Source organism: Delphinus delphis, chromosome 20 (genome assembly GCF_949987515.2).
Source record: "Delphinus delphis chromosome 20, mDelDel1.2, whole genome shotgun sequence".
Lineage (NCBI taxonomy): Eukaryota > Metazoa > Chordata > Mammalia > Artiodactyla > Delphinidae > Delphinus > Delphinus delphis.
The window spans coordinates 23,511,292-23,535,559 of NC_082702.1; the positions used below are offsets into that span (position 1 = coordinate 23,511,292).

General features: G+C 35.5%; 1 protein-coding gene across 4 annotated transcripts in view; it reads left to right on the top strand.

Annotated features, from left to right (window-relative positions):
• Positions 1–24,268, top strand: part of PHKB (phosphorylase kinase regulatory subunit beta) — a 194,282-nt gene that overhangs the window by 56,996 nt on the left and 113,018 nt on the right. For all 4 annotated transcript variants that reach the window (XM_059999140.1, XM_059999138.1, XM_059999139.1 and 1 more), the window contains 4 exons: positions 7,753–7,816; positions 19,040–19,135; positions 21,279–21,476; positions 24,102–24,159. In XM_059999140.1, the coding sequence (XP_059855123.1) occupies positions 7,753–7,816; positions 19,040–19,135; positions 21,279–21,476; positions 24,102–24,159 (416 nt within the window). The remainder of the gene's footprint in view (positions 1–7,752; positions 7,817–19,039; positions 19,136–21,278; positions 21,477–24,101; positions 24,160–24,268) is intronic.

Below are 24,268 nucleotides of genomic sequence, written 5' to 3' on the forward strand. Positions count from 1 at the left end.
TTAGCGCAAAACTCTTATGAAATCCATTTTATAATTTTTCCCTTCATGGATTGGGCTTTTGGTGTAAAGTCTGACAACTCTTTGCCTAACCCTTGATTCTGATGATTTTCTCTGATGGTTTGTTTTGCAAAAGTTATATAGTGTTATGTCTTATACTTAAGTTCATGATCTATTTTGAGTTAACTTTGTATAAGGTGTGATGAGACTTAGGTTGAAGTTCTTTTTTTTTTTTTTTCCATATGAATGTCCAATTGCTTCAGCATTATTTGCATTTGTTGAAAAGGCCATCTTTCCTCCATTGAAATGCCTTTGTGCTGTGTTAAAAATAAAGTGGACATATTTGTATTGGTCTCTTTCTGGGTTCTATGTATCTATTCCTCTGCTAATACCACTGAGATGATCATGTCAATTTTCTTCTTTAGCCTACTAATATGGTGGATTATATTGATTGATTTTTGATTATCAAACTAGCCTTGCATCCCTAAAATAAACCTCACTTGGTCAGTTATGGTGATAATTCACTCCACATATTGCTAAATTCCATTTGCTAATTTTTTGAAAAAGGATTTTAATATCTGTATTCATGAGAGATACTGGTCTGTAGTTTTCTTTTTGTGTATTGTCTTTAATTTGTTTTGGTATCAGCTTAATGCTAGCTTCATAAAATGAACTCTGAAGTATATTTTTCCCTCTATTTTCTGTAAGAGATTGTGTAGAATTGGTGTCAGTTTTTCTTTAAATGTTTGGTAGATTTCTTCAATGAAATCATCTATGTATGGAGATTTCTTTTTTGACCATTTGAAAATTATGAATTCAATTTCCTTAATAGTTGCAGTGCTATTCAAATTATTTCATATCGGGTCAGTAGTGATAGTTTGTGCTTTTCCAGGAATCGATTCATTCCTTCTAAGCTATGTGCATCAAATTGTTCAGAGTATTTTCTCATTATCCTTTTGATGTCTGCAGTGTCTGTAGTGATATCTCGTGTTTTATGCCTAATATTGGTCACGTGTGTTTTGTCTTATTTCTTTGTTAGTCTTTCTAGAGGTTTGTCAATTTTCTTTTGCTCTTTAAAGAATCAGGTGTTTGTTTCATTCATTTTTTTCTGTTTTCTGTGTTGAATGTCATTGATTTCTGCTGTTATCTATGTTATTTCCTTCTGTTTGCTTCAGGTTTATTTCGCTCTTTTTCTAGCTTCATTACATTGGGCTTAGATAATTGATTTGAGGCTTTTCTCTTTGCTAGTATATACATTTAGTGCTGTTAATTTCCCTCTCAGCACTTTAGTTATACTACATAAATTTTGATGTTATATTTTCATTTTCATTCAGTTCAGTCTATTTTTTTATTTCACTTGAAACTTCCTCCTTGGTTCATGTGGATTATGTAGACAGGTGTGTATTGTTTTCTTTACAAGTGTTGGGAGATGTTCCTGTTGTTGTCCTATTATTGGTTCTAGTTTGATGCCATTGTGGTTAGAGAACACAGTATGATTTCAGTTCTTTTATAGTCTTGAGATTCTGTTTATGGCCAAGGTATGATCTCTTGGTATATGTTGGTGGGCACTGGAAAAAATATATATATTCTTGTTATATAGAATTTTATTAGTTGATTTGTGCTGCTATAACAAAGTACCATAGACTGGGCAGCTTAAACAACAGGAATTTGTTTATTATAGTTCTGGAGGCTAGAGTATCCAAGATCAAGTTGCCAGCCATTTCTGTTCTCTGGTGAGGACTTTCTTCTGATTTGCAGATGGTCAGCTTCTTGCCATGTCCTCTCATGGCAGAGAGAGAGAGAGAGAAAGCAAGCTTTCTGGCATCTCTTCTTAAAGGGATACTAATCCCCAGACTTCCCTGGTGGTCCAGTGGTTAAGACTCCATGCTTTCACTGCAAGGGGTGCAGGTTTGATCCCTGATCAGGGAACTAAGATCCCACATGCTGTGTGGCATGGACATACTAATCCCATTATTCATTGGGGCCCCACCTTCGTGACCTAATCTAAGCCAAATTACCTCCCAAAGGCCCATCTCCAAATACTTGGGCTTGGGACTTCAGTTATATGCTTTCTTTTGCTTTTTTGCATGATACTTCTTTTTAAAATCCTTTTACTTTCAACCTGCCTATATTGTTGTATTTGAAATTAGTTTCTTGTAGACAGTATATAGTTGGGTTATGTTTTTAAATCAACTCTGCCAATCTTTCTTTTAATTGCTGTATTTAGACCTTTTACATTTAATGTAATTATTGATATGTTTGAGCTTAAGGTTTACTCTCTCTCTTTTTCATTTCTCTGTTTTCTTTTTCCTACCTTCCTGTGGGTTCTTAAACATTTTTTAGAATTCCATTTTGATTTCTCTATAGTGGTTTTGAATGTATCTTTTTTATAGCTTTTTAGTGGTTGCTCTATATTATTATGTATACATATGTACACAGTGTATTGATGTCATCATTTTACCAGTTAGAGGGATTATCGAAAGCTTACCTTTGTTTGTGTCATGTTACCCTCCCCCATTTATTATAATATAATTATCTTACATATTTCCTCCATATACATTTAGAACCACAGTGTTATAACTTTTGCTGTAACTGTCAAACATAATTTATAAAACTCAAGAGGAGAAGAAAAACCTATTGTATTTATCAGTATTTTTGTTTACCATATTCTTTCTATCTATCTATCTAGCATTTCCTTTCTGTTTTGAGAACTTACTTTAGTCAAACTTTTAGGGTAGATCTGCTTATGACAGATCTCTTATTTTTCCTTCATCTGAGAATGCCTTGCTTAAATAAATAGAATATATTTATTGGTATAAGGTTCTAGGTTGACAATTCTTTTCTTTCAATGCTTAAAAACTCTTGGGTCACATCCTTTTAGCTTTCATGGTTTCCTATAAGTAAGTCACTGTTATTTAATTGCTTTTCCCCTGTAGGTAAATTGTTTTCTCTGGCTACTTCCAAGATTTTTCTTTGTCTTTAGTTTTCAGAAGTTATGATGTGTTCTAGAATGGATATTTTTATTTTATTCTGTTTGAGTCTCACTCAGCTTTTTGTCTCTTGCTAATTGGGAAAATTTCTGCCATTGTTTCAAGTGCTTTTTTTTTTTTTTTTAACTCTGTCCTTTCTCTCCTCTCCTTCAGGAAGTCCAATGACATGAATGTTAAATCTTTGTTAAAGTCCCACAGGTCCCTGAGGTTCTCTTCGTTTGTTTCTTTTAAGTCTAGTTTCTCTCTTTTGTTCAGATTTGATTATTTCTATTGTTTTATCTTCCAGTTTAGCTATTCTTTCTTCTGTCTCCTTCATCCTGTTCACTGAGCTTTTGATTATTGTATTTTTCAGTTTAAAAAATTTGCTGTGACTTTCTGTTTCTTAGCTGAGACTTTCTCTTTTCATTTGTTTCAGTCATATTCACAATTGCTCACTGAAGCCTTTTTGTCATGGCTGCTTTAAAATCTTAGATAATTCTCACATCTCTTTTGTCTCAGTGTTTCTATCTATCGATTGCCCTTTTTTATTCAGTTTGAGATAGTCCTGTTTCTAGATATGATGAGTGGTTTTTTAAATTATTATTATTGAGACATGGATTTTGGGGGTATTATAAGACCCTGGGGACTTTACTTTTTTATTTTAGCTGTATTTTTTGCCACCACTCTGGCAGGGGAAGCGGGTAGGCACATCACCCCATTACTGCCAGGTGAGAATGTAAGGCCAGGTTTTTTTTTGTTGACACCCAAGATGGAGACTCTTCATTACTGCTGGGTCTGGGTTGTTATGTCTAGCTCCCCAGTAGGCTTCCATTAATACCTCCCTGGCTGGGAACGATGGAAGTACCTCATTACTGATTTCCAGTTGACCTCCACTTACATGACAGGGAAAGGGTGTGGCCGCTTTACAGCTGGGCATTAGTGAAAGTTTTAATTCTCCACTGGACATCCTCTGGCACCATCCCAAGAGGAAGGGGAGATTCACCTAATTACTGATGGGTGGGAATGAAAGTTTAGGCACCCTATGTGATCTCCACTGACACTGAGGTGTGAGAGGGGAGACTTTTGTCATCCATCAGGAATGAAAGTCTTGACTTCCTTCTTGGATTTTTCTGACACCACCACAACTGAGGTGGTTGGATGTTGGATGCAGTTCCTCATTATAGACTCAGGAGCGTAGAAGTCTAAATTTCCCACTCAGCATTTACAGGGGTGGGTGGGAGTAGGGTCACAGTTTTTTTGAGTGGTTATTGTCTAAAAGTTTTCTATTTTGCTAGGCTGCCCTTTTCCTGGTCCATTGGCTTTTGTTGGGGATTTTTTGTATGCACCTACCTACATTTCCTAGTTGTTGGTTTCTTCAGCTCTAAGTCTGGTATATATGAGGCAAAAAGGGTACTCAGGAGACTCACCATAGTGCTGTTCTTAGAATCCTGAGGTTCCTAGGCAGTCTGCCTTCTTTCCATTTTTCTGAGCCTTTTTATCTTTGTTTATGCAATGTCCAGGGTTTTTCATGGTACTTAGATGAATAAGGAAAATTATGTCAACTCCACCTTCCGTTCATGTATTTCATTTAATTTTTTCAGTCTTTTGTTCCTTTTTATTGACAAGTAGTATCCCATTGTACAGATAAATCACAGTTTGGTTTATCCATTTTCTGTTGATAGGAATTTGGGTTGTTGACAGTTTGGGGCTATTAAAAATAAACCTGTCCTGACTATTTGGATCCAGATCTTTTTGTTAACATATATTTTTATATCTCTTGGAAAATACCTGAGTAGAATTCCTGAGTTATATAATAAGTGTTTTAACTTTTTAAGAAACTGCCAAACTGTTTTTTGAAAGGAATTTACCATTTTTCATTCCTACCAATAATGTATGGTAGGAATTTCAATTGCTCCACATCTTTGTCTACACTTGGTATTGTTAGTATTTTTATTTTTAATCATTCTTATGAGTATGTGGTCATTTTAATTTGTATTTTCCTGTTGACTAATTTTATTGAGCATCTTTTCATGTGGCATTTATGTATCTTCATGTATCTTCATATATCTTCATTTTGAAGTGTCTGTTCAAGTCCTTTTCTCACTTTGAAAATAGGTTGTTTGTATTCTTACTGAGTTTTAAGAGTTCTTTGTGTATTCTGGATACAAGTCTTTTGTAAGATATGTGTTTTACAAATATTTTCTTCTAGAGCGTAACTTGCCTTTTCATTTTATTAATGGTATCTTTTGAATATCAGAGATATTAATTCTGATGAAATCTAATTTATCAGAATTTTTTATGGTTAGTGTTTTATGTGTCTAAGAAATTTTTGCCACTTCAAAATTGAGAAGATTTTTTCCTAGGTTTTGTTCTGAAAGATTTATAGTTTTAGCTTTTACATTTAAGTCATGATCTATTTCAAATTAGCTTTAGTGTACAGTGTGAGGCAAAGATTGAGGTTCATTTTTTTTTCCATATGGATATTTCATTATTCCAACACCATTAAAGACTATTCTTTCCCCATTGAATCACCTGGCTCTTTGATCATATACATATGGGTTTATTTCTAGACTATTTTATTGATTTATATGTCTGCCCTGACCCATATTATACTGTACTAATAATTGTTGCTTTATGGTAAGTCATGAAATCAAGTAGTCCTTCAGCTTTTTTTTTTTTTTAAGGAATAAATAGCTTTATTTAAAACCAAGAAGAACTGCTCTACGCTACCACAGATTCTTCTCATCTTTTCAGAAATTTCTTCTTTTGCCTTCATGGTCATGGAGCTCTTCTGCCTCCGAAGTAGTCCTTCAATTTTGCTCTCCTTTAAAAAAACTTTGTTACTAACCCAGGACTTTACATTTTCACATACATTTTAGAATTAGCTAGTCAATTTCTACAAAAATGCCTGTTGATATTTTGATTGGGATTGCATTGAATCTATAGATCATTTTGGAGAGAACTGACATCTTAATGATCTTCAGTTTTCCAATCTGTGAACATGGATAGCTCTTTATTTATTTAGGTCTTCCTTAATTTTTTCAGAAATGTTTTTCAGTGTTCAGGTCTTGCATATATTTTGTTAAGTTTATGATAAAATATTTCATGTGATAGTAAGTGGTATTTATTTTTAACTTTAAATTTCCAGATGTCCATGGCTAGTTTGTAGAAATAAAATTGATTTTGATAGTGATCTTGTCTCCTGGGGCCTTGCCAGATGTCCTTAATAGCTCCAGTAGCACATTTTTGTAGATTCTTTAGGATTTTCTATATCTGTGATCATATTGGCTATGAGTAAAATCTTATAGTATGAGTCACTCACCTTTGTGCTTTCACTTTTGTAATAAAAACAAAAAAATCTGTTCCTTTTCTTAGCTCACCTTTGAGGTCCTGGATTTCACTTTATTCCTATAAACTGCATTGCTTTATCAATTCCAAGGTATTTTAAAACTTAAAATAGGCATCTGAGAGTTAATGTGTCAAAAGTTTCTCAGGTATGCAAATTAGGACATTGAATTATAAGTTTTTGTTTTCTTCTCTTTATCTTCCACCTGATCACTATCTCCATACATTAATTATCCTTTTTTAAAATTGAAGTATAGTTGATGTACAACATTATATAAGTTGCAGGTGTACAACATAGTGATTCACAATTTTTAAAGGTTCTGTTTCATTTAAAGTTATAAAATAATGGGTATATTCCTTCCCATTCATGTATTTTAAAATGTTTCCCACCTATTTACTATCCTATAGTAAAATTAATGCTTACTTGTTTAACATTTCATGTAAAACAACCCATAGAAAATATAGATTGTGATGACATAAATAGCTTAGAACAGTGGTTCTCAAATTTAAAGTCCATTCGAGCACGTGGAGGGCTTGTTAACACCCCAGTCCCAGAGAGCAGTGAGAACTGGCAAGTTTCCAGGTAATGCTGCTGCTCTGGGAACCACACTTTGATAATCACTGCTTTAGAGAAATGATGACAGGTCATTAATTTTAAATGATTAATGGAATATGCAGTTTCTTTGAGAAAAAACAAAAAAATTGCAATAACTAAAATAAACTAGATATTAGATCTAAAATATTTAAAGGTTGATATTTATCAGATGACAGTGTCATATATTTTTAATGAAATTTGGGTCTTCCCATTTTCCAGCACTATTGTATGAGGCATTTGAGAGGCCAAAGGGGTACACATTTTATTTCAAAGAGAAGAATATAGCAAAAAATGAGAAGTATGATGATCATTTGCTCTGTGAGCATAAAATAATGCCTATTTTATTGGACCCTAAGCAAAGAGTATTTGAATGGGTATATTAAACTACACTCTGTGGTAAGTGTATGGCATGCAAAATCTTTTCTAGGGCTCCGAATTGACATCAGAAAAGCTCTGTTAGTTGATCAGAGCTAATGATGCCCACCCTGGTGTTGCTGTGCACATGTCATCATAGTACACCTTCCTCTAAACTTAATCTTTTTTTTTTTTCCTTGAGTTAGTGAATATAAATGATACTGGAGTTAAGACTACTCCCATCAATAGTATGACCATTTGTCTAGATCAAAGTGAACTTAGAAATATTTTTCCCTGAAGGTCACTAACTATAAGAAAGGAAAACTAAAATAGTGAAATGTCAGACTAAAGTTTCTTAGACATCATTCTTCTTAGGGAAGATGTTATATAAGTGTTAATAAAGAAACTTGCCTATGAATATTCACCAGATAATGGTTCTTATTTTGTAGCCAGATGCATCAGAGTTATAAAGTATTTCCTTTTCTCTTGCAGCTCTGTTGGCTTAGCAAAAGCAGCTCTAGAAGCAATTAATGGATTCAACCTCTTTGGCAACCAGGTAAAAAAACAGCAATAGCAACAACAGACTTTGATTATTTTTTTGAATTGCATGTTTAATTAATTTGGCCATTTATTAACCAAGTCATTCATTATGATCAGAGAATGTCTGTAATTTATGTAGCAGCCCATGGTTGAACAACCTTTCCTTTGAATATGGTTTGCTGCTTAAATTTTAGGTTTCTAACTAAAAAAAGATTGCTTAATTTAAGAAACCCTCTTCATTAAGAATTCTCATTTTCTTTCTTCAGTAACTTTTCCCTCTAGTCTTTTTCTTTTTTTTTTTTTTAGATTCCATATATATGTGCTAACGTATGGTATTTGTTTTTCTCCTTCTGACTTACGTCACTCTGGTGTCACATGATACCTCATTGTAGTTTTGATTTACATTTCTCTAATGACTACTGATGCTGAGCATTCTTTCATGTGTTTGTTGGCAACTTGTATATCTTCTTTGGAGAAATGTCAATTTAGGTCTTCTGCCCATTTTTGGATTGAATTGTTTGTTTTTTTGATATTAAGCTGCATGAGCTGCTTGTAAATTTTGTAGATTAATCCTTTGTCAGTTGCTTCATTTGCAAATATTTTCTCCCATGCTGAGGGTTGTCTTTTCGTCTTGTTTATGGTTTCCTTTGCTGTGCAAAAGCTTTTAAGTTTCATTAGGTCCCATTTGTTTATTTTCTTTTTATGTGCATTTCTCTAGGAGGTGGGTCAAAATGGATCTTGCTGTGATTTATGTCATAGAGTGTTCTGCCTATGTTTTCCTCTAAGTTTTATAGTGCCTGGCCTTACATTTAGGTCTTTAATCCATTTTGAGCTTATTTTTGTGTATGGTGTTAGGGAGTGATCTAATCTCATACTTTTACATATAGCTGTCCAGTTTTCCCAGCACCACTTATTGAAGAGGCTGTCTTTTCTCCCTTGTATATTCTTGCCTCCTTTATCAAAGATAAGGTGACCATATGTGCATGGGTTTATCTCTGGGCTTTCTGTCCTGTTCCATTGATCTATATTTCCGTTTTTGTGCCAATACCATGCTGTCTTGATTACTGTAGCTTTGTAGTATAGTGTGAAGTCAGGGAGCCTGATTCCTCCAGCTCCATTTTTCTTTCTCAAGATTGCTTTGACTATTTGGGGTCTTTTGTGTTTCCATACAAATTGTGAAATTTTTTGTTCTAGTTCTGTGAAAAATGCCAGTGGTAGCTTGATAGGGATTGCATTGAATCTGTAGATTGCTTTGTGTAGTAGAGTCATTTTCACAATGTTGATTCTTCCAATGCAAGAACATGGTATATCTCTCCATCTGTTTTTTATCATCTTTAATTTCTTTCATCAGTGTCTTATAGTTTTCTGCATACAGGTCTTTTGTCTCTTTAGGTAGGTTTATTCCTAGGTATTTTATTCTTTTTGTTGCAGTGGTAAATGGGAGTGTTTCCTTAATTTCACTTTTAGATTTTTCATTATTAGTCTATAGGAATGCCAGAGATTTCTGTGCATTAATTTTGTATCCTGCTACTTTACCAAACTCATTGATTAGCTCTAGTAATTTTCTGGTAGCATCTTTAGGATTCTGTATGTATAGTATCATGTCATCTGCAAAGAGTGACAGCTTTACTTCTTGTTTTCCAATTTGGATTCCTTTTATTTCTTTTTCTTCTCTGATTGCTGTGGCTAAAACTTCCAAAACTATGTGGAATAATAATGGTGAGAGTGGGCAACCTTGTCTTATTCCTGATCTTAGTGGAGATGGTTTCAGTTTTTCACCATTGAGAGCGATGTTGGCTGTGTGTTTGTCATATATAGCTTTTATTATGTCGAGGTAAGTTCTCTCTATGCCTACTTTCTGGAGGGTTTTTCTCGTAAATGGGTGTTGAATTTTGTCAAAAGCTTTTTCTGCATCTATTGAGCTGATAATATGGTTTTTATCCTTCTGTTTGTTAATATCGTGTATCACATTGATTGATTTGCATATATTGAAGAATCCTTGCATTCCTGGAATAAAACCCACTTGATCATGGTGTATGATCCTTTTAATGTGCTGTTGGATTCTGATGCTAATATTTTGTTGAGGATTTTTGCATCTGTGTTCATCAGTGATATTGGCCTGTAGTTTTCTTTCTTTGTGACATCTTTGTCTGGTTTTGGTATCAGGGTGATGGTGGCCTCGTAGAATGAGTTTGGGAGTGTTCCTTCCTCTGCTATTTTTTGGAAGAGTTTGAAAAGCATTTCCTCTAGTCTTTTGTTCAGCTTTCACATTTTAAAATACTCCTGGCATTATATACCATATATTTTCCATGTCAGTTCCCTCGTTGGTTTCAATTTAATGTATATCGATGTATATGTCATGCAAAGGGGAACTTGCTTAACATGTGAAGCCAAAGAATTGGAAATCGTGATCCTAGCTTAACCCTCAACTGGTTGTAATCATATGTCTAAATCTCATTTTCTTTGGGATAAAAGGGAAACCCTTAGGGTTGCCTTAAATTTTTAAAAGATCTTTGACCAATTTCTGCCCCTAATCAGGTGACCATGGATTGAGTTGTCAGTGGAAGGAATAATATGCAGCAATACAGGTTACCTCTCTGGATCAAGAAGTAAACTAATTTTCTTAGCAATTTTTGTAAAGATTCCAAAGATGAGGCGGCAAAGGAGGTGTTCAACTAATACTATAATTAACCTTAAGCTATTAAAATGCTAATTAAGTCAGTGAAGATACATTTTAGGAACTTATGCAGACATGTAAAATATGATATGGATTTTGTTATGGCAATTATAATATTGATACTATGTACCTCAAGTCTTGCATTTAGGAAAGTTTCATGTTGGAGCATGGTGACACAACTGCCTCTCTTCCTCTCCCTACATACGTGAACTCTCTTCTCACTTCAACTTCCTCTGGAGGAAGGATTCTGGTTAAATCCAGGAAATGAAGGATTAAGAACGACCACAGACGTGAAAGGATTGGGAAGAGGGGAGCAGCACCTCATTCTGGGTGCCCAAGAGGAGACTCTAAATCACCCACTTCCCACACTCTTTTTCTCTCAAGACCTCTGGCTGGAGAAATTGAGGAATCAGATCTCATGGGGGTTTGGGGGTATATGCACTTGTTGAAAATCATGAGAATTAATATGTTTCTCCTGGAGATTCTTGGTGTCTCTGGCTCTGATCCCTTGGCTTGTACCAACATTTCTGTCTCTCTGAAGAGTCAACATACTCATGGAAATCCTACATGTATCCTTCAATACTTTTCATTTCCTTTTCCCCCCTGCCTCACTCTCAATACATTCATTTAAATATGTGTGTATGTATGAATATGTGTGTGTATGAGTATATAAATATTTACAGAATATATGTATATATATATTAGATAAGGAAGGAAGAAAGGAGTGTGTGAGTGGGAGTGTAATCTGCCATAAAAGAATGCCATTGTATTCAGTGTCACGAGGTAGAACACTGCATACTCTGTACTCCTACTAGTGAATTTGTGACTTTGGCTAGGTATTTACCTAAGTCTCAGCTTCCTCATTTAAACAAATAGAGATATTGACACTAGGACCTAACTCAGAAAGTAGTCATGCAAATAAAAAACTTAGCATAGTGCTTGGCAAAGATTAAACCCTCAATAAGTGATACCTCATGTTATTACTAGTGAAGTGCTGGTAATACTAAGGAAGGGTAATAAAGCCATTGGACTCCAAAACTTCTCAGGGGTATATCAAGGAGACTTAGAAGAGTCACAGACTAAACTAGTAGTGTTACAACAGCAGTGTGGCAAGATGCAGGTCTTGCTCTTCTGCCTTACATGGTAACCAAGTAGTGAGATGAATGGAATTGCATGTCTAGGTCAGCTATTATAAAGTAGTGGTCAGCTCTTTTTTTTTTGCAATCATGCCATCTCCTTTGATGTACCTGAGTCTTAGTGTATACTGTTTACATATCTAGTATGCATCCTCTCTACCTACATATATACCCACAAACATTAATGGTACCTTTCTTAACTACCTATATTTCAGGGTTCTGCCTTCAGCCTACTTTTCCCAGGAAGCTTCTGTAGATTTGTTAGCCATAATTCTAAAAGTACTGAATTGCTTTACTATGCATTCTGATTCTGAGTTGTAAATATACTGCTGGTATTGTTCCCCAGCCATAAATTCTCAATCTTGGCTGCACGTTAGATTTGAGGAATTTAAAAAACAGTACTGATGCCTGGGCTCTACCCCTAGAGATTCTGACTTAATTGTCTAGAGGGAGGCTGTGGTGTTGAGATTTTTCTAAACTGCCTGGGAATTCTAATGTGCAGCCAAGGATGAGAACAACTGCTCTCAGCAGAGTTAACATTTGACCTTGTTTAGTTCATGTCTGTTTCCAGCAGAGCTGTGCACCAAATGTTTGCTGACTTGACTGTTTCTTGATTATTTCAGGTAGAAATATAGACAAATAAGGTCTTATTCCTTTAGCCACACAGATGTCACATTTGCAAGTAGGGCCTCTCCATCTTCCAATTTTTTTGGTAATATCAGAGTATCCTAGTTTTACAAATTCCCTTTTATCTTTGTTTCTGATGTGGAGAATTACAGAAACCTGACTTTGAAAATGTTAAAATTCCCACCTCTACAGCAGTTCACTTAAAAATGTACTTGCTAAACAATAGCACATTTAAAAGTGCATGTGATGTTTTTAGTGTTTAATCATTTTATAATATCACTCCCTGTACTTAAAAGATCTGTGGTCTAATTAAAAGTCAGTGGCCAGGGACTTCCCTGGTGGCACAGTGGTTAAGAATCCGCCTGCCAATGCAGGGGACATGGGTTCGAGCCCAGGTCCGGGAAGATCCCACATGCCGCGGAGCAACTAAGCCCAAACGCCACAACTGCTGAGCCTGTGCTTTAGAGCTCGCGAGCCACAACTACTGAAGCCAGCACACTAGGGCCTGTGCTCCACAACAAGAGAAGCCACCACAATGAGAAGCCCGTGCACCGCAACAAACAGTAGCCCCCACTCACTGCAACTAGAGAAAGCCTGAGCACAGCAACGAAGACCCAATGCAGCCAAAAAAAAAAAAAAACAAAGAAAGAAAAAGTCAGTGGTGGGAAAAAGAACTGAGATAAAGAAAGGTTTTTTTTTCAAGTGAAGACCTAAAGAAGCATACTCAAGACTTGAGGGATTTCAGGTCTAATGAGTATTCTCAATTATTTCTGAAGACTATTGATACAGTGTTTTGGAAGACCTGATCATGTATCTTTAACTTAATTAATTTAGAGCTTCAAAAAAAAGTACATCCGGGGTTGGTGGCAACTCAGAGAGTCATAGATCTTTAGGGCTGGAAGGGCCCTTCTCTCAAAATGAATAGAGTTGAGGTGGATTCTCACAGGTCACATAACAGAGAGGCAGAACCAGAAATTAAACCAAAGCCACTTGGTAATGAATCTGGAATATAAGATATTAGTACAGGAAATCTTGGATCTTAAATGCTTTCTACCTTTAGTGGTAAAAGCTATGTATTATCTTTGAAAACTCTTAAGCCATTTTCTTCTTTTTTAAATTAAATTTAATTTAGTTTAATTTTTTATTGAGATGTCATTGACATATAACATTATATTAGTTTCACTAATATAATGCCCACTCTTGCCACTTTTATTCAACATAGTATTAGCCAGTCTTAGCCAGATAGGAAGTCTTAGCCAGATAAATTAGGTAAGAAAAAGAAACAAAAGGCATCCAAAATTAGAAAGGAAGAAGTAAAATTGTCATGATTTGCATATGGCATGAATATGCATATTATATATAGAAAACCCTAAACATCAGAAAACTGTTAAAGAGCTAATAAGCAAATTCAGTAAAGTTGCAGGATACAAATCAATACACAAAAATCTGTTGCATTTCTATACACTAATAATGAGCTATCAAAGAGAAATTAAGAATACAATCCCATTTACAATTGTATCAAAAAGAACAAGATACCTAGGAATAAATTTAATCAAAGAGGTGAAAGACCTGCACACTAAAAACTAAAAGAAATTGATGAGAGAAATTGAAGACACAAATAAATGGAAAAATGTTTCATGCTCATGAGTTGGAAGAATTAATGTTGTTGAAATGTCCATAATACTGAAAAAAATATACAGATTCATTGCTGCATTATTTATAATAGCCATAATATGGAAACAACCTAAGTATCCATTAATGGAGGAATGGATAAAGAAATTGTGGTGTGTGCATACATACAATGGAATATTATTCAGTCATAAAAAGGAGTGACATTTGTGACAACATAGGTGGACCTTAAGGGCATTATGCTAGGTGCTAAGTGAAATATGCTAAGTGAAATAAGACAGAGAAAGACAAATACTGTACGATCTCTCTTATATGTGGAATCTTTAAAAAAAATCAAAACCTCAGATACAGGGAACAGATTGGTGGTTGCCTGAGGCGGGATGTGGGAGGTAGCGGAAATGGGTGAATTGATCTGTTTTGTTTTAAAAAAGAAACATTGTATATAATTCTTTTCAGTGAATATCACAAGTTAAAAATTTGTCTTAGTTTGAGTGATCCATGCGTATTAAAGTTAAAATTTATAGGCATGTTTTTGTTATTTTTACTTAAAAGAAACAACATTGTATTAGTTTTAGGTATACAACATAATGATTTGATATTTGTATATATTATGAAGAGATCACCACAGTAAGTCTCGTTAACAACTACTACCACACATAGTTACAACTTTTTTTCTTAAGACCTACTCTCTTAACAACTTTTCAAAGGTATGCTATACATTACATCCCTGGGACTTACTGGAAGTTTGTACCTTTTGACCACACCATTTTCTTCTTAATTATTGATCTTTCTGAAAGAGGTTTCCACTTGTTGAACTTTTGCCCTTTTTGTGCTTTGGTGTATAAGACAAAAGTTAATTTTTATTTTTATGGGAAATTGTTGTGTGGAATAAGCCTTTAGCTTTGGTTATTATGTGTTCCTGTACTTTCTTTCCTATTTTTTTAAATTGTTAGACTTGCCTTATTATTAAAGAAAAAGGACTCATCATTTAAATCTTCACTCCGAAACTATTTTCAAAACATATTTTTGTTTGGGAGAAAATATCTAAGAAGAAAATTTGATCAAGTGGCTTAATTTTTTAAATAAATTTATAATAAAGGCTAATTTGGAGCACTTAGAAACATACTCATATAATCCTTAATATGAGAATCACTTATTTCATAATGGTTTCAAATATTTTCTCTGTGTGTGTGTATATATATATATATCTGTGTGTGTGTGTGTGTCTGTATGTGTGTGTATGACAATACTCGACAATATATGTAGTGATTTATAAATATATATAGTGATATAAAAATATTTGATAATACTTAAATCATAATTTATAGTTAGCACATGTCACAGACATCAGCAACAGTTTTGTGATTCCTGGGTCTGAGTCTCAGCTCTATTCTTCTAAAACCCTGAGAATTAACACTCAGGTTCATCTCTCTCTGTAGTTTGAAACCCCTTTAACAATATGTGAGTAGGAATTCCTCTAGTGAGGGCTACTGGAAGCTGCTGTTGGGTCAGTAAGTAAAAGTTGGCTATTTACAGGCCACCGCCACTACAGCCGTGGTGTAGAGGGGTAATTCCCACCAGCAAGTATCATTTCTGCAGAATATGTCTCTAGGCTTGCTCACAGAGCTATAGGACAGCCTAATGCTGGACCAGGTAAGAAAGTGTCCTGATCATGGTGCTGTTTTTTTGTTTCCAGAAGAACAGAAAAGGTCATGTATAGTATTGACACAATAGATATACTGATCCGTTTCATCTTGTTTTATTCTTTGATGCTAGATGAGGGTAGTAAGCCCATTAGCTCAGGTTCAGAGAAAAGTCTAAAGAGGAAAAGAAAGGCCTGGGCAATCCTTCAAATCATTTCACTTTGAATTGAGACTAAAGAGATCGTCTTACGGTCATGTTACCTACGAGGGTTCTTGGCCTCCTTAATCAATAGGAATTGATCAGCGGCCAGACAAGAAATTCAAGCAAGGTTTTATTGGGGTCCCTGCTGCACCAGGAGGGACAGAGAACAAGTAACAGGTTCCCTTGCTCACTCGCTTGCTTGCTGGGTGGGGGGCGAACTGGTTCTTCATATGGGGTGAGGGTAGGGGTGCGTCCAGGGGTCAGGCCGGAGAGGTGCCTTAGGTGGTTTGCCCACCCCTTAGGTGGTGTCACGTGCAGGGGGCATGCGCAGTACCTTGCTTTTGCTTCCGGCTCTTCAAAAGTGGCTGTTGGGTTTTTGGTCTCTTTGTATCTTGTCCATAATTTGCCCAGCTGCGCATGCACAGTTATTTTTAGTCCTTTGTAGTTTCTTTGTATTTTGTTGCTCGAGGAGACATTTGTCCAGGTGCAAGCACTGCAGCTAAGGGTCCCAGGTCCCAGGTGCCAGCCTATCTGAGTCATAGATGTTACCCTTGGCCATAGATACCATCTCAAAAGTGTTTGTTATGGTCATGGAGGCCTGGGTAGATGGTTCAGTGCAGCTCTTCCCCTTCATTGGAACCCAAGTCAGGTTGAATCATCTTGTAATGTGTATACTAGAAAACAATTACAGAAACTCAGTTTGGGAGTAAAGTTTGAACTGTCAGTCTTATCTGTGCTCTTTAGATGGAGTCAGAATATTATGGCAGAGTTATGATAATTTCAGGAAATGAAAGATGAAAATAAAATATCCAAAGTTAATAAGATACTCTGGAGTGACATATACATATAAAACATCTTTCCATATTCCTGCCTTTAACTGGAGAAATCAAGATACTAACAAATGAGCTGAGGCCAGAATCTAAAAGGTGATGACTAGAAAGATTTCTCATATTACGCAGTGTTCAAAGCGATGCAGACATGTCTAGCTTCCTTTGAAATTTGCAAGCCTAAAATTAACGTGTCTGATAATTTAAAGTAGGTGATAATTAATTCCATATGGAGGTCTCCTTGATGACGTTTTAAAAAATTTGCTTCTGAATAGGAATAGCTGCCCATGGCCTTGGGTGAATTTTATTCTTCTGTAAGTCCGGACCATATACCTAAAGCATGGTATATTTTTTAAGATGATAGTCAGACAATATAGTTTATTAGCTTTTGATCTTAGTGTTAAAATATGATAGCATTATGAGATTAATTTTTCCTTTTGTGCCTATTTCTTAGAGGCTGGCAGAGGAGGGGACCTCAACAAATACTTTGGTGAATCTTTATTTGTGGCTAGAAAATAGAAGTTAGCTGTTTATATGAAGCAAATAATGGCAAGAATTACCAAATTTGCCATTTCATTTCATTATTTATAAATTATCCTACTTAGATTGTTGTATCTTTTAAAAAATTAAATTCAAGGCAGACTGATTTGACATGTAATTAACTTTATTAATTTTCAGCCTAAGGGGTAAATTATAAGTCCTGTTATTTTCTGTATTCATTGGCTCCCAACATCACATACACATTCATTTCTTTGCTGTCTTGTTCCAACCACTCTACTTGCTCCCCCTTCCCCCAAAATTCAGATCCTATTTCTGGTCCTCACCTTCTCCATGAAGTACCGCAAGGTCCCTATTTTGTTTTCCTCCTGTTAACTTTAGAGGCTTATTATTATTCTTTCATCTAAACCACTCACCTGGTACATAGTCATATATTGCCACGTGCAGTCTTTTTGTTTTAATATTTATCTGATTTAGGACTGTATATCACCTGGGTCAGCTCCTTAAGAGGAGAGGTCATGTTCTGTCTTGTTTTACTCAAAGCAGAGGGCACATTACTCTGACATTGGCAGCTACTGCGTGAAAGTTTGTTGGGCTCAATTTTGTGAGTACAGATGAGAAGTAGGGACTTTCAAATAATAGAAAGACTGTTTAGAATTGATCTGGTTAAGAGACAGCCTCACTCATTCCTTGTTCACTTATTGTCAGAGTTAAAAGAAATTTAAGAAATAATATTATGAATGAGAAGTTCTATTTTATGAGCTAATATTCATGTATGAACATGGGTTAACAGGAAAAATATACAGAGTGAGTATGATGCTTGGATCTAGGGCCTAGTACTACTAGATTTTGAGTTTCAGTCAATGTATTTTATCTTCAGGGCAAATGCATCTTTGAAGTTGGTGAGAATTGGTATGAGATTTAGAAGGTAATGAAGCAACATAAAATTTGTGATGGTGTTCTTCCTTTCCCCATGTATTTTTCTGAGTATTCTCTTGTAATGGAAGTAGTCGTATTCCAATTTCATTCTTTGTGTTTTCAAAATATCTATCTCCCCAATAAAAGAACAAAACCATGTTTATTTAAAAACTGTGCTATTGAAAATGGAAAGCACTAATGGCTAAATAGTATTGATAAATTTTTTAACTTGGTTAGCAGACCAATTATCATTTTTTGTTAACACTTTTTTTTAATTCAAGTTTTTGATTCTTACTTGAAAGATAATTTTTAGTGTGGGAAATTGCATAATATAGTGTTCAAGGTGTGGTCTTCTGTGTCAGACTTGATTTTGAACCCTTGCCTCTGTTATACTAAGATTTAGCATCGTTTTCTGTAAAATGGGTATAATAATATCTACATAAGGGGATTAAATGAGATAATCCATGTGAAGCATAAAACACAGTGCCTGACACATAATGAATATTAGCAAGTATTATGTACAGTACTATTATTTGAGATTCTCCTGTCTTCATATTTTAATCAAGTAGTTTTTATATCTGTAATTCTAGATATCTAAATTCATTTAGTTTGATCGTTCTTTATTAGGACTGTACAATTCAGATTTTGTGAATCCAAATTAGTTCTTATTTCTTTGTCAGAAGTATTAGCTAAATGATTTTTTACTTTTATTAAAATATCCTTTATTAGTTATCTTGTAATCTATATATTTTGATTTTTAAGAAAACTAAGGAGAAATTGGAAAAATGGAAAAATAACATTTATTTTTTATGATTATAAAATTAATATGTTTATTGCAAGAAATTTGAGAAATACTGAAAGTATTTAAAAAATTAAAATCTTCTGTAATGCCACTCTCAAATGCAACCAATGTTAATATTTTTGTGAAATTTTTTTGCTTGTCTTTTTTTAAAATTTTATTATTTTTGTAAATTGAGGTAACATTGATTTATAAATGTGAAATTTATTTCAGTCAAATTGCCCAATGTTCTACAAGTTCTTTTATGTTAATCTAGGAAATTTTTCTTTCTCTCTCATTCCAGGGCTGTTCTTGGTCAGTTATATTTGTGGATCTCGATGCCCACAATCGCAACCGGCAAACTTTGTGCTCACTGTTACCCAGAGAATCAAGATCTCATGTGAGATATTTTTATAATAAATTAATATGAACTGTTGTTTATGATTGTTACATAGTTTTGTTTCTTTTTCCAAGAAAGTACTCTAAAGTGTTAAAAGTTGGCAGAAGAGATAAGAGAGAATGTTGCCGCTTACTCCTCTGGCCTGGGGAGGTCAATGTTTAGGAAGTGAACAGAGCTGTGGAGAAAGCTGCTTTGTCCTTTGAGTTTTCATAGAGCAGTACAGAACTAGATATATTTTCTTCTCTTTGGGGGAGTAGCAACATTATGCCAAATTAATTTTTTTTGGTCATGCAATATTATATACAGTAAGTACCCTACACACGAACTTTCAAGTTGTGAACTTTTAAAGATGTGAATGTGCGTTCCCAGGTCCAATCACATAATTTAGTTCGCGTGTCTGGCGTACATTGTCACGTGCGTGCATCCTCAACAAGTGGTTGTGCTTCTGTGTACTTTACTGTACAGTACTGTATAGAGTACAGTAGTACAGTGTCTTTATTTCAAGCCCAGGGTGTCTGGAAGCAAGCTTAAAAGCAGCAGTGATGTAGTTGGTACTGCTAAAAAGTGCCAAGCGATAATGATGGAAACAAAAGTGAAAATAATTGAGAGAGTGGAGTGACAAGAGGAAGAATAAGTAACTGAAGAACCGAAGAGATTCACGACACAGGAAATGGCAAGGGGATTTTCTTTGTTTGAGGAGGCACTGTTAGTTTTTGAGGCACAGGACCCGAATGTAGAATGGTTCATGAAGGTTGCAGCAGTCTTTCAGAATGCAGTCCCTTGCTACCGTGTCATCTATGACAAGAAAAAAAGAGCTACTACCCAGATATCACTGGACCGTTTTTTCAAGAGGGTAGATAGAATTTAATCCAGCAAAGAACCAGAACCTGTGAGTGCAATTGCAGCTTGCCCTCGGTCTCTTATTGCTGAGGATCCGTTAGCTCTACCATCTCCCACCTCCTCTCCCTCCTCTAGTCAGTAACTCTTCTTGTTCACTCGATGCCAGCCCCTGTATGCCAGCTGTTGTACTGTACTATTGTACTTTTCAAGGTACTATACTGTAAGATTAAAAATGTTTTCTTTATTTTTCATGTTCATTTGTTTTTTATGTATTATTTGTGTGAAAAGTATTATCAACCTATTACAGTACAGTACTATATAGCGGATTGTGTTAGTTAGGTACCTAGGCTAACTTTGTTGGACTTACAAACAAATTGGACTTACAAACATGCTCACAGAACAGAATTTGTTCATATGTAGGGGACTTACTGTATTAGAAATGTAGAAGAATATTTTTCATAATTTAAATTTCTTTTGAATAAAACTGCTTTCCTTATTTCTTTTCTCTCATTTGATTCACCCTTTTCTTTTGTCTGATAATCTCTTAAATGACTATGTAATACCTGATTGCAGATTTTTTGAGGGGTTATTTGTGGCTCTATTCTTAGAAAACACCCAAAATGGAACAATTTAATTATTTTAAAATAACTATTTTATAGAAGTAATACAAGATTATGATAAAAGACAAACAGAATCCACAAATAAGCAAATAATAAAAATATATCCACTCATTATTCCACCATTCAGTTATAATCTTAGGGTGACATCATTTGGGTTTGTATGTTTCCATGTATTTTTATGTACACATATAATATTTTTATTTTACGAAACTGGAGGAATATTGTTCATAATGCTTGATAACCTGTTTCTTTGAATGGACATGTTTCCATATTAGTAAACATTTCTATAATATAAATTTTAATGGCTGCTGATTTACTCAGCTAATTGTTGGACCTTTAGGTTGTTTTCTGGTTTTCACTATTATAAACAAATTGTTATGACAGACTAGTTGTAATGACTAATTAGTGGTGTTAAATTTTTACACAATGACTGAAATAACGTACTAAAGTTTGAGTCCAGTGTTGAACCTTGAAAATACTCCTTATCATTGAATGAAGTTTTATCTCCTCTGTAAGGTTCACTAAACCATGCCATATAAACATCTGTCTGTCCCTTGGAGCACAGCAGTCTCACTGTCAGTTAAATAACCTTAGTGGCTTTGCATCTCTGTGATTCTCTTTGGGCTGTGTTGATCATATGATTACAGACACTTACTTTCCCTTCTTTTTCTTATTGCCCCCAGAACACAGATGCTGCCCTGCTCCCCTGCATCAGTTATCCTGCATTTGCCTTGGATGATGAAGTTCTGTTTAACCAGACACTTGATAAAGTGGTTAGAAAATTAAAAGGAAAATATGGATTTAAGCGTTTCTTGAGAGATGGGTATAGAACATCATTGGAAGATCCTAAAAGACGCTACTACAGACCAGCTGAAATTAAGGTATCAAAAAATATCCCATGTCAGATAGCATAATAGAATGTTCAAAAGTACTGATTCAGGAGGCAGACTTCTTGGGTTTGAATTCTGGCTCTGCCACTTATTAGCTGTGAGACCTTGGGCAAGTTAATTAAGCTCTCTGTGTTTAATATTCTTCATTGATAAAATAAAGTTAGTACCTACTATTAGTGAGGTTTTTTTGAGAATTAAATCAGTTAATATATATAAAAGTGCTTAGAACAGTGCTTGGCACATAGTAAGCACTCGGTAAGTGTTAGCTGTTGAGGCCTATTTGCTCACATCGGGCCATGTTGAGTCATTGGGTGAGTAATTTTTCTATTGAACTTTCAGTATTTTGCCTGCCTACTATATACCATTTGTCTAATATAATAGAAAATATCTATTTGTGATTGAATTTTCAATCTTTAAGCAAATGTTCTTTTTTCTGTTTCACTTAGACACTTCCCTCTGAAATATACTCCTCTAAATATTTGGTTTTAAAGATTTTACATTTCAAATATAAATACATATCCTATATCTAGGTTTATTCTAGCTGTTTCTAAGCTGCCCAAAAAACTGTAACACCCCCCCAAAAAAGTAAGCATCCATCCACATTGCTGAAGACTTTGCTTTAATGGGATAGGTTGAAAATTATCTTTAAAAACCCCCAAACCCCTCCCTATCTGCCTCCCCTTGCCTCTCTCTTTGTTGTCACACTTCTGAAGAGCATGGTGTGTTCTAGTTGTGCCTCCTTGTTTGCCTCCTACTTACTCCTTTACCTTATAATCTGGCTCCTGTCCCCAGCACTTCCCAGTAGCTGTATTGGCTTCAGTCAGTTTATGTCACTGGATCATTGTGGATGCCTTTCTAACTTTATTTCACTGTACCTCTCATTGGCATTTGAGTGTCTTAAGTAAGTCCTCTCTCAGGAGGTTCTCCTCCATTTTCTGTGACTTCAATCTCTTCCTAAGTCTCTGCTTAGTTCTCTCACTATCTTTCTTAGTCTTCTTTGCAGGTTCCTCTTCTTCTGCCTCCCTTTATCCTTTGCTTGTCTCCTGGAATCCATCTTCAGTCCTATTCTCTTTCATGCTATTCATGCAGTCATAGCTCTAGCAATCACTGTTAATCCCACATCTCTATCCCTAACTCATACTTCCACCCCTGAGTGCCCTACCACGTATCCAGCTGCCTTTTGGACATCCTCACTAGAATGCGCTGCAGTCTGCCTATGATCACCTTCCACCCTTCTGTCCAAGCCCCAAACCTGAGATTCATCCTAGGCTCTTCCCTCTCACTCAGCCTTCTTTGTCACTCACCAAGTCTGGCAAATTTAACTACCTTTAAATCTTAAAAACTGTCCCTTCATCTCTACTAACTTCTTCGTTTAGACGAGTGATCCACAGCCGGGAATGATTTTGCTCCCCAGGGGACATTTGACAATATTTGAAGAAATTTTTTGCTGTTACACCTTGGTGGGTGCTACTGGCATCTGGAAGGTAGAATCCAGGGATGCTACTAACTGTCCCACAGTGCACAGGACAACCCCCACAACAAAGAACTATTTGGCCCAAAATGTCAATAGTGCTGAAGTTGAGAAACATTGATTTAGGTTAACATCCTTTCTCTTTGGATTGTTCCCAGCAGCCTTCCAGTTGGTCTCCTTATTTCTTATCCTAAAACCCTCTTCAGTACTGCCAGCTGTTCATCTAGCAAGTAAATTTGATCCTCTTCAGTGGTACCCTGTCACTTTCAGATCAAAGTTTTTGTCTCTCAGCCTGACTTCTCAGGCCCTCCCTGATCTGGCTGTCCTGACCCACCTGTTAGACTTCAGCTTTCACTGCTTCTTCCTTGCTTGTTCCAGGAATACTGAATTGCTGTGAGTTTCTTTAATGTACTTTGTTCATTAATGCATTTCTAGTTTGTGCTGTTGTCTTCTCTGTATGGAGTTCCCTTAGCTTATCTCTCCAGAGAAATCCATCAAGCATTAGTTGAAGCATCTCCTTTCCTATAAACCCTTTCCAGACGCCCTGGGCAGGCTCAGATGCTTCATGCCCTTGGTTCTTGATATATATACAATGTATAGACATTTTGTAACATACTGCAATTGTTTATTTACATGCCTGTCTCCCCACTACAGCAGGTTCTCTATCTTTTTGTCTTCATAGCCCTCTGTCTAGCTGATGCCAGGCATTACTAAATACTTAGGAAATATTTATTGAATGAATGACTACTCTGTGATGGATTAAATGAATGAGCTTTTGAATAATAAGAATGATGAGGGCTTCCCTGGTGGCGCAGTGGTTGAGAGTCCGCCTGCCGATGCAGGGGACACGGGTTCATGCCCTGGTCTGGGAGGATCCCACATGCCTCGGAGCGGCTAGGCCCATGAGCCATGGCTGCTGGGCCTGCGTGTCCGGAGCCTGTGCTCCGCAGCGGGAGAGGCCACGACAGTGAGAGGCCCGCGTACCGCAAAAAAAAAAAAAAAAAAAATCAGTCCACTTTTGTTATTACAATAAATAAATGTTTATGTATGTATATTCTAATGATGTAAGTGTTCTAATTAATATATAACATACAGTTCTAAATTATTGTTGATGAACTTTTTATATATTTTATTTTCTGTTTTAGCTATTTGATGGCATTGAATGCGAATTTCCTATATTTTTCCTTTACATGATGATTGATGGTGAGTGAACTTTTCTCCTGAAATTTAAACTGTAGGATATAACTAGTTTAAAGAAGAAAAGAAATAAAATATGACTCCTTTCAGCTAGCAAAATAGACTGCACTAATTG